Source organism: Lissotriton helveticus, chromosome 1_1 (assembly GCF_964261635.1).
Source record: "Lissotriton helveticus chromosome 1_1, aLisHel1.1, whole genome shotgun sequence".
In the NCBI taxonomy this organism is placed as follows: domain Eukaryota; kingdom Metazoa; phylum Chordata; class Amphibia; order Caudata; family Salamandridae; genus Lissotriton; species Lissotriton helveticus.
The window spans coordinates 103,977,358-103,990,649 of NC_136057.1; the positions used below are offsets into that span (position 1 = coordinate 103,977,358).

Consider the following 13,292-nt stretch of genomic DNA (forward strand, 5'->3'; position numbering starts at 1 on the left):
GAAGGGTATACTCAGATGTGAGTCCCTTGCTCATTGCACCATCAGGATTCAAGCAAGCCGGGCCGAAGACGGCTGAAATGCCAGAAACCAGTCCCCGGAAGCTTGTTTCCTTCCCAGTGTAAGAATTGGCTTTTGTAGTCTGGTCTGCCCTGTTCCCATGCTGCACTGGGCCAGGGACAGACTAATTTGCATACAGCCAGGTTCTGAAACTGGGATGGTGCAATGAGCTAAAAAACGGTGTTGGATCTAGCCCTGATCTCTTGACTGGGTGAGAGTATTCTGCTTAATTCAGAGACTCTGTCCATCACCACCCCTTGATGTAAATATGCACGGGAGAAGTAGCATTGGTTGTGGTGCTGGGAAGGGGAGAATCTTATGAGAGTAAGCATGCTTGTTCTTTGAAATATTGCTTGCCTGGTTTGGGGACTTGTGCGAAGAGGTATACCGCACAGTGAGTGGGAGGAATTTTGATCAGACACTTGAATAGCTTACTGATGATTACTGGTGTGCACAAAACTGTTCATCAGAATTTCCATCTTTAGACCTCTTCAACCTAGTGTTCCAGTGTTCTCAAGCTTTCTATCTCGAAAATGCCTAGAGCCCTCTCATCCCTCTCTCAAAATGAACTCAGACTCTGTATGTCTGTATTAGCTAATAAATGTTATTCCTTTGTTCCAGTTTGTATTCTTTAACAATCTCTGTTTTTAAATCCACAGGTGATTGAAGATTGGGCATGGAAGACAAAATGGTAGTCAGTAATAAGCAAATAATTGAAAACTATTAAAGGACCGATGCTAAAGAAGTAAAGTTGCTTCAGAGCTCCACAAGAGAAAAGTATCCAGGAAAAAGATGTAGTGAGAAACTTGGATTAGAGTAAAATAAAGAATATGAAAGCAGTTTCTCTAAATAGACTTCCTGCTGCTCTAATGGTATGTGAAGAATGCCCTGGAGATGCTAACCCAGTGCAGGAAGACCATCTGTCTGAACCAGTGAGGACACGCATCAGTCTAAAGCTCTATCCGATCCAAGAGAAGATAATACACACAGAACAAGTGGGACTTGAAGAGTTTTTAACAGACCTCAGCCAATGGAACAGTTGAGCACCATATCCAGTGAATTGTCTTTATATCAAAAACAAATATCTGTTTGTCACTTATACAGTGTAAACGAAGCAGCTTAAAAGATACGTAATCCGCTTAGAACTAAGATACCTGTTAGTTGCGAACTAGCGATGTGGGTATATCTGGGACAAAGGGAAGGAGAATTAGGGGGAAAAAAGGAACCTCTGTGACCAATGACCACCTTTTGCTTGTAGTCCGGGTCCACGTGTCCACTATCATTCTTGCCCATTAGATGTGACCTCGGGTACTTGTTACCGGGCAAGACCTGCAAAATCCTTAACATCCTCATTGTAGTCTTATATACAGACATAGAGGGCATCCGTAAGAAGGGTGACCAGAAACAATGTGCTGCTACTGATGCACAATAGTATTCTGAATGTTCATGACAATACATTATGTGAATATGTACCGAGCTTTGAAATACTGAACACCAACCATAGACCTTATTAGTGCTTCATTAACTCATAAATAAATAAGTATGAGAAAAGGGTTAGAGAATCCACATGGATGTAATGAAGAGGCAATAATCCCATGAGAGGCTTCCCCATAAGTACCAGGGGCTGCTGATTAAGGTTGTAGGGTGAATTAGGTTGCCTATAGAGGTTATAAACTGTGAACCCCACAGAGAAGTGATCTGTGGCTAAATAAATGTCCAGGTGTTTAGTTGAACAAGTGCAGCACATTTGAGTGGGTGATGCTAAACACATACTGAATAAGATTTAGTATTGTCTTATTGTGTGTCTGCTAGAAAAATCCCAACTTGGAGATATTAACTTCAGAAAGAAATCTTATCTCATAATGGAATGTATACAAGACAAAACCGAACTTGGAGATATTAGCACCGAAAAGAAGTCTCATACCTGCTCTGAATGTGAGAAGAGCTTTAGTTGTCAATCCAGACTCAGTCAGCATGAGAAAATTCACACTGGGGAAAAACCTCATCAGTGCTCTGAATGCCTGAAACGATTCACTCACAAACACCAGCTGACTCAACATGTGAGAACTCACACTGGGGAAAAGCCTCATAGGTGCTCTGAATGCCACAAAGGTTTCCGTTGTAAATCCAGCCTTACTCAACATGAGAGAATACATACTGGAGAAAAACCTTTTCATTGCTCTGAATGTCTGAGAAGCTTCAATTGTAAAACCCTTCTCAGTCAACATGAGAGAACTCACACTGGAGAGAAACCTTATCAGTGCTCTGAATGCCTAAATTGTTACCAATGTAAATCAGATCTCACTCGACATGAGAGAACGCATACTGGGCAAAAACCTCATAAGTGCTCTGAATGCCAGAAAACCTTCAGTCGGAAAACCATTCTCACCCGGCATGAGTTAACCCATTCTGGGCAGAAATCCCATCAGTGCTCTGAATGCCCAAAAAACTTTAGTCGTAAATACCTTCTGACTCAACATGAGAGAACCCACACCGGAGAAAAACCATATCACTGCTCTGAATGCCAGAAAAGATATTGTCTGAAAAGTGGTCTTAAATTCCATGAGAGAACTCACACTGGGGAGAAATCATATAAATGCTCTGAATGTCACAAAAACTTTACAGATAGAGCTAGTCTCACTCACCATGAACAAACCCACACTGGGCAAAAACCTTATCAGTGCCTTGAATGCCAGAAAAGCTTCAGTTATAAACTCAGACTAACTTTACATGAGAGAACTCACTCTGGGGAAAAACCTCATCAGTGCTCTGAATGCCAGAAAACCTTTAGTCTGAAAAGTCAAGTCAAGTCAAAACCACTTTATTCGATTAATTAAAATCATAAAAGTATACTATACACTCTACAGAACGTTATAAAATGTGTTATACAATATAAAATACAATTAAAAACAATAAAAAGACAAATTCATAGTTAAAGACCAATATTCAAAGTACATAAGCTTATGTTATATGACTTAGCATTTCCAGTTGAGCTGCCTGTCTAACCCTCCTACTTCTGACAGACGCAACAAGAAAGCTGGCAACACTAAACATGATTTCAGGGGATTCCATCAGTTGTAAAAACAGTAGTGCAGGTTTACATTGTATAAAGTCCATCTTTTTCAATAGTGGAAGAATAAACCTTTTTCTGGCTTCATGAAAAAAAGGGCAAAAGAACATAAAATGCATGGTATCTTGGGGGGGAGAAATCATCGCATTTACACGGGATCGCATCTTCTAGCCTAGTCCAACCCTGCAGATCCCATAGTACCAGGTGAATTTGGTTAAAACGAAATTTTGTCAAAAGACATCTGTGAAAAGGGTTATTAACGATAGACAGACATGATGACATTGCTAGTGACAAAATTACCAAAAAGTTGGTCCTGACAGATGTTTTGGATAGCTCCAATGCTTCCCGCTCTGCATCGCTTTGCCTAATAAAATTTTTCTTGACCCACTCTAAGTCAGCTTTACATAAGGATTTGGGATGAAGGAAAATCTCAGGGCGCCCCAATTTTTCAGATGACATTTTTACATACGACAGCCACTGGATATCCTTCATTCTATCTAGTTTAATACAATCTTTTAGAATCCTATGATTTTAAAGTAAGATTCGGATTCGACCAGATTCTAATCCATAACAAGATTGGGGCTATTTTAATTATGTCGTAAATATATCCTAAGCCAAACTCGAGATGGACAGAATGGGTCGCAGTAGATTGTGGGAGACCAAGGAGGGCACGTAAAAATGTATTTTCTTCTGATTGTATACAGTCAGGTTTAATGTACCCCCATATAGCCGCCCCGTACTTTGCAATTGCGATAGTTTTGGCTTTATATATAGCTAAAATAGCCTCAAAGGGTTTCCCCCCAATCTTTTAGCAAATCCTAATATTGCGGCTGAAGAATTTCTCACGGCATTCACCTTTATAGAGAGCTGAGGTGACCACGTTCCCCTGTCGTCAAAGACAACTCCCAGGTAGGTGAACACTTTCACCCTAGTGATTTCTTCTTCGCTGCAATGAAAAGATCTGGCAGTACTTTTACCAACCCCTAGTGACATAATGTGAGATTTACCATTATTGACCACTAGGTCCAGAGAGTTCATAAAGTTCCCAAAGGAATCCAACAGTCTTTGTAAACCCAAAGGAGTCCTTGCCAATAAAACAGCATCATCCGCATAGAGTAGCACCGGAACCGGTGATCCTCCCATACGCGGAATGTCGAGTGTAGCTGTTAACAAATTAGCTTCCAGCGAGTTTATGTACAGGGTGAACAGCATGGGGGCCAGGATACAGCCCTGACGCACCCCCCGTCCGGACTTAAAACTAGCCGTACGTTTCCCCTCCTGCGTCATCCTTATTGAGGCATTCAAATCTTTGTGTAATTCGGCCAAAAAATACACGCGGGGCTGGTCAAGGCCCATTTCCAACAGCATCGTCCACAGCCTAGATCTATTGACTAGATCAACGGCTGTGGACAAATCCATAAATCCCAAGAAAATGGAGCCCCTTGCTGCCCTCGTGTATTTGGATATTATTAAGTGTAAATTAAGGCATTGGTCCTCCGTGCTCCTCCCGACTCTGAAACCATATTGGGCGTCGGACAGTATGTCTTTTTCCAGGGCCCAATCTGTTATCTTTGCTAATATGACCTTTCCCAATATTTTAAAAGAGGAATCAAGTAATGATTTAGGCCTATAGCATCTGGGATCTCCCCTTTGGCCCTTCTTAAACACGGGAATTATAGTTGATCGAGACCATGACTTTGGGAATCCTGAAGTGGACGAAGTATTGAAGACATTAGTCAAAATCTTTCCCCAATAAGTGGGATTAGCCTTGTACATATCTGAGGGAACCCCGTCAGGGCCTGGAGCCTTACGCCCTGCAGTGCCCTCTATTGCTTTAACAACTTCTGCTGTATTAAAATTTACAGGTATAATGAGTGGGTCAGAGATGGGAACCGCAAAAGTTTCCGACTCTAAATCACTTCCATAAATTTTTTTAAAACGACTTAACCAATCCTCCTCTGCAGTATTTAATTCCAATGCAGAGTTCTGATTGCCAGAGAACAGGGGAGTATTAATTATAGACCAAAACTTGGCACTATCTTTCAGTGTCGCTTTATCCGTTAGATCAGCCCACGCATCTTGTTTTAATTAATTTTTCCGTGCCTGGACTACTCTTGAGTACTCCTTCCTAAGCTGAGCAACTAAACTTTTATTCCTTGGCCGATCGTTTAGAGCCTTTTTTAATAAATTATGTGCTTTGGTACACTTATGATTGAACCAGCCCAGTACAGGTTTGTTTTTCCCTTCTTTACTATTTGTTGTAAGTTCTTTGGCCACTTGAGAACAAATGGCTTCATATGAGGTAATTACATCCCCCCATAAGAATGTGAGTCCGCACATATGTTTAGTTCCTGAGCGGCCTTTGTCGTAATGATATGGAAGAAGTCTTCTGGTATAACCTTACTCCAATTTAATCTTCTACCCTGATCTATGGCTTTTACCTCAGCTACAACCTGCGGAAAATCAGTTTTATTTAGTAAGGAAAATCCATTTAACAATTCAATCACCACCGGGTTGTGGTCACTGAGCGGGAAGGGTATAGCATTATAAAAAAGTACATATTTTAAAAGTCTGAAAAGTCATCTTACTGTTCATGAGAGAACACACAATGGAGAAGAACCTTTTCGGTGCTCTGAATTCCAGAGAAGCTTTAGTTATAAAATAATTCTCACTCCACATATAAAAGCCCATCCTAGCTAAAATAATGTATGAGTGTTATGAAGGCATGTAAAGATTCAGTTGGAAGGTCAAAGTTGTAAAGGAAAAGTGTTTATTAGTGTTTTGAATACCAGAAAAGCTTTATTCAAAAAATTCATTTCAATGAACATGAAAGAATGCGTCTGGTGCCAAATCCTTATCACTGTTCTGAATGTCAGAAACACTTGAGTTGTAAAATGGACGCCCGTCGACATGAGAGAACCCCCACTGAGCGAAAAACCTTAAACATATACCCTTTGCCAGAGCACTTGTCACACCCATTGCAGTGGTTGTAAACCATCTATACTAAGAGCAAAATTGGTTTACTTCCAATCTCAAAAAGCTGACACTGATAATTCCTGAAATAGATATTTGGTTCTACCATGCACAGTTCACAGGCCCCTCTTCTAAGATTCATGGGTTACCTTCGCTACAGCTTTTAGAATGACTTGATGTTTTCCTATTTTCTTTTAAACATATCTTTATTGCACATTTTATAGCTTATGTTTTAACGCACCCCTCCAAGTGGACAGTCCATTCTTAAGATTAATTCATGTCACCTCTTATACATAGATCAAACATGTATACATATATTGCTATCTTTCCCACGTAGAAGACATCCAATTGACCCCCATTCCCACATCTTATAGTGAATAGAAAGGTGCTCTACTATCCCTCTTCTAGTATAGCCCCCCACCCATCAGAGGTGCCCACACCCTTGACCTTTTCCTCCTTGCCCCCTCTCCTTTTTTTGCATATACTGCCACTTCCGTATGATAAATAGCCATTAGACGAGCGAGCCATTGTTGGACCGATGGTGCTGAGAGGTCTTGCCATGCGGTAGCCAAACTTAGCCGAAAATCCATCATTACAATAAACACAAATGCCTGTGCCTGGCTAGGGATTGATTCATTACTAATAAGTTGCGGGCTCTGTGCTATACTTAGTCCCAGGCTTCCCTCCAGGAACTCAGTAATGTCCCCAATCAGGCCACCTAGGGCTGGGCAGGTTGCAAACAGCGTATCAAATGCGCATGGCATTAGGTACAATGCTCGTTTCTGGTTTCACCCCATTTAGCTATTTCCCCCAGAGTGTAGTACAACTCGTAATCTGTTTTAAAATGCTGTACTTGAGAAAGGCAAAACTTAAGATTGTCTGTGGCAGAGTTCTGGAATTCGCGAGGACGTCTGTTCCTGTTTGAAACCTTCTCTTCCCACAACATTATCTGCTTTTCTATATCATCTGGCATGAGCTTATTCAACAACTGATAAAGCTTCCCGATGGGGATTTGCTAATTGACTCTATCCACCAGTTCAACCGTATAAATACCTTTGCCCCTCCTGCTTTTTTCAGTAAAAAAAAATCACAGAGCTGAAGATATTTTAAAAAACTTGTGATGCCCTAGATTAAACCTGTGCCGTAGGATCTCAAACAATTCATATAAGAGTCCCCAAAAAATACCGGGAGATTAAAATCTTTGTGTAATGCAGTGTAGAAGTTTAGCCAACCCAGGCCTACTTTCTTCTGGACCTCAGCCCATATTTTGAACAAACAATGGAGGGTCTTAAATCAAACTCTTTTATAGTATCCATACTAAAGCTGCCTCCAAAATACACCCCATGCCACATCCCCTATCAGAAGCTTGTACGGGATTAGAACTTTGATAAGCCTCTCATTTTATCCCCAATAAAATAGATCTCTGTTGCAGGGCAGTGGCCCAGTAGTAGAGTGTTATATTAGGTACCGGTAAACCCCTGCGCTCTCTCAGGAAGGTCAGATATTTCAGCACAATTATAGGCCTAGTATAAGCCCACAAAAATCGAGAGCTTGTCCCATCAATAACCGTAAACCATTGGTTCCCTACTTCAAGAGGGATGGCCCTAAAAAGTAGAGTATTTTAGGGATCTTGATCAAATTGATTCTTCTACCTATTAAAGACATTTGTAAGTTGTTTATTCTGCCAAATTCTATCCTTGTACTTTTTTATTAATGGATCCAAATTTGTCTGTATAATTGTTTTCTACCTTAACTATGTTTTTTACCTCTAAATAGGTAGCCCCCTCCACCACTCGCCAATCCTCCCATTCCACTTCTGTGTTTTTAACAATTTGGTTCTTTTTTTTAATTCAAATAATTTTTATTGGGTGTTTCAGTATCAAGTAAATGCAAACGATACATAAATTGGAAACATACAATATTACAAAAGAAACAGTACAGTACAATAAAGCCAAGGGGTAATAGGCAACATACAGTGGGGTGGAAAATAATATACATTACAGTAGACAGTGTCCATGGTGATTTATAGTGGAGTCGCATGCAACAGTTTTCAGCAATGGAATTTGAAGGGGTACAGAATAAAGAGCAGCAAAGATGTGAGGTTGGGTTGCAGGGTTCCTGAGTGAACAGACCTAGTAGTGAAACTCACACAACCGGTTTGTGGTGTTGTCAGATCGGGTCAATGCGAAGGGGGGAGTGGATACCTAAGGTGGTTTATGGGTGGTAAAATAACTGTCGAGGGTAGACCACATCCTTCTTATAGGAGGGCGCCAAGGTGACTGTTGCAGAGCTATGTTATCCGCTCCCCGGAGGCTAATCACCCAATTGAGCCAGCATGCAAAGGTAGCTTTGCTCGAGTCTTTCCAATTACTAAGGACTACTTTAACAGCTGCTGTGAGCAGGAGATCTAGTAGTGCTCTGTCGTTGGCGTGTAGGGAGGGTTCTTGGGTGAAACTAAAGGCCAGGTACGGTAATTCTCTGGACGGGGAAATGGGGACAATTTTACTAATAAAGTCAAATATCTTGTCCCAGAAGGGGGTTACACAGTCGCAATGTAGGATAATGTGTGATAAGTCGCCTTCCGCCCTTTTACAGTTCCAGCAAAAGGCGTCTGAGCTGATGTTATGAGCGTAGAGACGTGCCGGAGTCCAATAGGATTTGTGGAGGAACCAATATTTGGTCTGGGATAGAGTAGGGCTAATTTTGTGTTGCATGCAAGATTCCCAGGTATTGGTCCAATCCGCTTCTGAGATCGGTCTAGAAGACAGTTCAGACCAGAACTGTGGAAGTGGTGCGGTCAGCTTGGTTTGTTGAGGGTGAATGAGTTTGTAGAGATAGGACACCTGATGGCCTAATCTGTTCAACCAAGTGAGGTAAGAAGGGAGGGAGGGGGGTATAAAAGAGAGTTTCGCCTTAGAGAGTGCAGCTTTTATATTTAAGAAGGTTTAGAATTCTAGTGGCGCAAGACTGTAAGTAGTTTGTATGTCTCTGAACGGGATGGAGTATGACCTCTCGAATAGTTGGTGCGGGAAAAAGATGCCTTTTTTAACCCACTGGAGTTATACAGTGGTTTGCCTTTACATAATATAGATCGATGATTCCATAATGATTCCCAACCTGAGCGGCAAATGCTATGATCTAGAAATTTATCGACTTTAAGAAGTGCCGCTTTTGTATTACGGAAGATAGATTTTGCGTAGGATAACAAGTTTAGGTTGAGTGAAAGGGCTGCAACAGGTGTGATGCCGTCTAGGATCGCTTGTTCGACTTCCAGCCAAACCGGGGTGTAGTCTATTGCGGGGGCTAGCCAGTGTGCACCTTGTCTCGCTAGGAAAGCAGTTTCGTAGCGCCTAAAGTCTGGTAGGTTTACCCCTCCTAGTGATTTGTCCAAGCGTAGCTTTTTAATGCTGATCCTTGCTTTTTTCCCTTTCCAAAGGAAGTTGGTGAGTGCCTGGTCGAGCTTGTGGTAGAAATCCTGGGTGAGTGTTAGAGGAAGCATGGAGATGAGATAGTTCACCAGGGGCGAGATCATCATTTTAATGGTCTCAACTGTGCCCCACCAAGTAATGAAGCAAGGGGACCATCCTTCCAGTTGGCTTTTTATTTTAGTTAAGGTAGCTTTCTCGTTCTGTTGAAGGGTTTCCATAAGGGAGTCCCCAAACTCTATCCCCAGGTACTTACCAAAATCTGATTGCCAGCAGAGACCCGAATCCCCCAGCATGTCTTTTGTGGTTAGGATGTTCAATGGCTTGACCTCCGACTTGTCCCGATTTAGTTTATACCCTGAATGGGTGGAGTATGTTTCCATGGTGGACATTAAGGCGGCGATGGAGGGTCCCGCGGATTCAGATACTATCAGGATGTCATCCGCGTAGCGGGCTAATTTGACACAGGTATCTCCAAAACTCACTCCGTTAATTTTATCGTTTTGTTTAATGTCGGCGATGAGGGGTTCCATCGCTAGGAGGAAAAGGGATGGGGAGAGGGAGCAGCCCTGTCTGGTTCCCTGTTCCAGGGCGAACGGATCCGACAATGAGCCATTTATGGCAATGCGAGCGGATGGGGAGAGGTATAAAGCCATCACCATATCTATGAAGGTGTTTCCTAGGTTGAAGCTGGACATACAATGCTTAAGGAAGAGCCAGGAAACTCTTGGCTCTTTTGAGCGCTTTCTCCGCCTCTAGCGTAATAGCCATGGAGGGAGCATCAAACGCTTTGGCCTTTTCTATAACATGGCAAAGAAGTCTTGTGTTGTCGTTAGACATGCGATGTTTTAGGAAACCAACCTGCGATGTACTAATTAATTTAGGGAGGAGCGAGTTCAGTCTTGGTCGCAAGAGTTTTGGCGTAGATCTTGCAGTCCAGATTTATTAATGATATAGGCCGATAGTTTTTTGTCAGAAGTGGGTCTTTTCCATCTTTGGGTATGATAATAATGGTGGCCTTACTCATTGATTTAGTCACCCCTTTTGTAGAGGCGAAGGATTGGAATAATTTTAGTAGGGTTGGGCTAATAGAAGTCTTGAGTTCCTTGTAGAAACCAGCTGAGAAGCCATCGGGGCCAGGAGCTTTATTGCATTTGAGGGTTTTAATAGACGCTAAGACTTCCTGTAGGGTGAGCGGGGAATTCAGCTTCGAATTGTGTGGGACTTGTAAAGCAGTCAGTGTCATCGAGTTTTGGGAGGCGTAAGGAGTTTAGGTAATCAGAGCATGCCTGTGAGTCAAAGTCTAATTTGTTCTTGTAAAGGTCTTCATAAAAAGACTTGAAGGTGTGGAGAATGTGGTTTTGTTTAGTTTGGACAATATTGTTTTGATCTTTGATTGAGGCAATGTTAAATTGCCTATGTTTATGTTTTAGGTAGGATGCTAATAGCTTCCCAGCTTTGTTGCCTTCGCATGTCTTCAAGGACTTGATTTATTAACCCAAACCCCCGCTCTTCTGCTAAGAATCGCGTTGTAATCGTACTTCTTTTTAGTGAGGTCGTTTAAGATCGACGCGTTGTGGAGGTCCGCCGCATGAGATAATTCTAGAGTCTTGATATCTCTCTCCAAAGCCACGAGCTCTAGATTTAGTTTTTTGTTAGTTTGTGCTCGGATGCCAATAATCACACCCCTTATAGTGGCCTTAAGTGCGTCCCAGACATTCGCTATGTCCGAGCCCAGAGTATCGTTTAAGGTAAGATAATTCTGTATGGCGGACTCAATCTTTTTTTTGTTCTCTGGATCGGAGAAAATATCGTCATTGAAGCGCCATCTCTTCGGGGGAAGAATGGATCTGGAGCCTACTAGTTTGGTTTGTATGCTGGAATGGTCAGAGACCAATTTGGGGGCAATATTCGTTTCGTCTATAAGGTGTGTGAAAGGGCTATTGACAAGGATATAATCGATTCTGGAATAGGAATTATGTGGAGCCGAATAAAACGTATAGTCACGACCGTCAGGGTGTTGTAGTCGCCATGAATCCTGTAGGTCAAATTTGGAGCAGAGGCGTTTTAAACTGTTGTGTGAGTGGGTGGGGTGATAAGTACAATTTGATTGACGATCAATCACCCGGTCTAGAGGTTAGTTGAAGTCCCTCCCCAGCGATTAGTAGTTCATCCTGGGGGATGTTTTCAAGTAAGGGTGAGATTCCCAAAAGATCGGGTCATCACCATTTGGGCTGTAATTATTCAGAACATGGATGTGGTCATCATTCTTTAAAAGGTGTGCCATGATGAATCTACCATCGGAATCCTGAGTGTGGGATATTATGGAAATGTTGGACTTTTTTGCAATGAGGGTAAGGACCCCTCTCTTTTTGTGCACAGCTGAGGAGCATAAAGTGTGCGAGATCCAGTGTTGTTTGATGAATTCCGCGTCCTCGTTCGACAATTTGGTCTCCTGGAGTAGGATAATGTCACCCTTGGACTTGGCTAGATATTCTAGGACTTTCCTCCGTTTAAGCGGGTGATTGAGCCATTTGAGGTTTAGGGAGACAATGTTAAGGCCTTCCGCTATGGATTTGGTGCGGGTCATGAGGCTGCAGTTTGGAAACCTACTGCAGTGAGAGTTACTGTAATGTTGCATTTGAGAATTGGTCTGATTTGGCGATAAGGTTTATGAAATTCAGGAAAGGGCTGTGAGATTATGGGACGAGCAACCAGCCATGAACATTTCAGCATGATAAAAGTCTGTACTGTTGTAATTAAGAGGGCATCACAGAATGTGAAAAAAAGAACAAAATGCATACTGAAACAATCCAAGAAAAGTCCCCCACCCCCTCGACCCCCTCATCTCCCCCTTCCCCTCCCGCCTCCTCCCCAGCCCACCCCCCTCCCTTCCCTCCCATAACTAGAACGTAGGAACAGCGACGGCAGTACCGTCCAAGCTTAACGTAGGAATAATTAAAAGCTCACAGCATAACAGGAGGATCAACAAATCTAGTTACTATGTTGTAACATATCATAACTAAGCAATACTGAGCAATTTGTGAAAAGGCAGTACAGGCAAAAATTAGACAGAATTATAAGACTAACAATTTACAGAACTATAGGATTATAGGAATTAATGCATAACTCGATGGCCATGCGAGGGCCACAGCTGTGAACAATTTCCACTCCAGAGTAGGTATAACATCAGCGTCATTAGGTGACTCTTTGAACTTAGTCCTTCCTGCACCAACAAATAACAGAGAGGTAATAGTTCTAAGCCGTAGCGTGATGCACAGATGAAGGTAAAGTTAGGTCCTACCTGGTGTTGAAGATCGATTCGTATTTTACGAACCATCTAGTACAGCAGAGACTTGACTAACATGAAATAGGCAGGTAAGCAGATATATGTAGGCGACTTATGAGAATGGACAGACAAGAAGCGTTGGTAAATCTCAGATCAGTGGACAATTCATCCTTGTCCCGTGATTGTGCTATCAGACTCATGGATGTCTGTCTTGCGTTTATTAGATGCGCTGTTAGAGGAGTCCATTGCTTGCGAAGGTGAGTCTTCCAGAAACTACGCTAAGTCTTTAGGATCAGAGAAGAAGCGAGGTTTGCCGTGGATGATGGTTTTAAATTTTGCCGGGGCCTGCAAAGGAGAACTGTATACCTTTTGATCTCAATTTTTCCCTTTGGGACAGGAATCCTTTCCGAACTTCCATCGTGTCCTTTGAGTAATCCAGAGTGAAGGTGATTTTGTGGCCTCCCCAGGTGACGGAGCG

The 13,292-nt window shown here is 42.3% G+C and overlaps 1 protein-coding gene across 3 annotated transcripts in view; it reads left to right on the forward strand.

Moving 5' to 3' along the window:
- The window catches only part of LOC144759449 (uncharacterized), a 68,864-nt gene extending 61,075 nt beyond the window's left edge, over window positions 1-7,789 (forward strand). For all 3 annotated transcript variants that reach the window (XM_078646498.1, XM_078646487.1, XM_078646492.1), the window contains one exon: window positions 717-7,789. In XM_078646498.1, the coding sequence (XP_078502624.1) occupies window positions 1,920-2,894 (975 nt within the window). In that variant the 5' untranslated portion in view covers window positions 717-1,919 and the 3' untranslated portion in view covers window positions 2,895-7,789. The remainder of the gene's footprint in view (window positions 1-716) is intronic.
- Window positions 7,790-13,292: the final 5,503 nt, after the last annotated feature.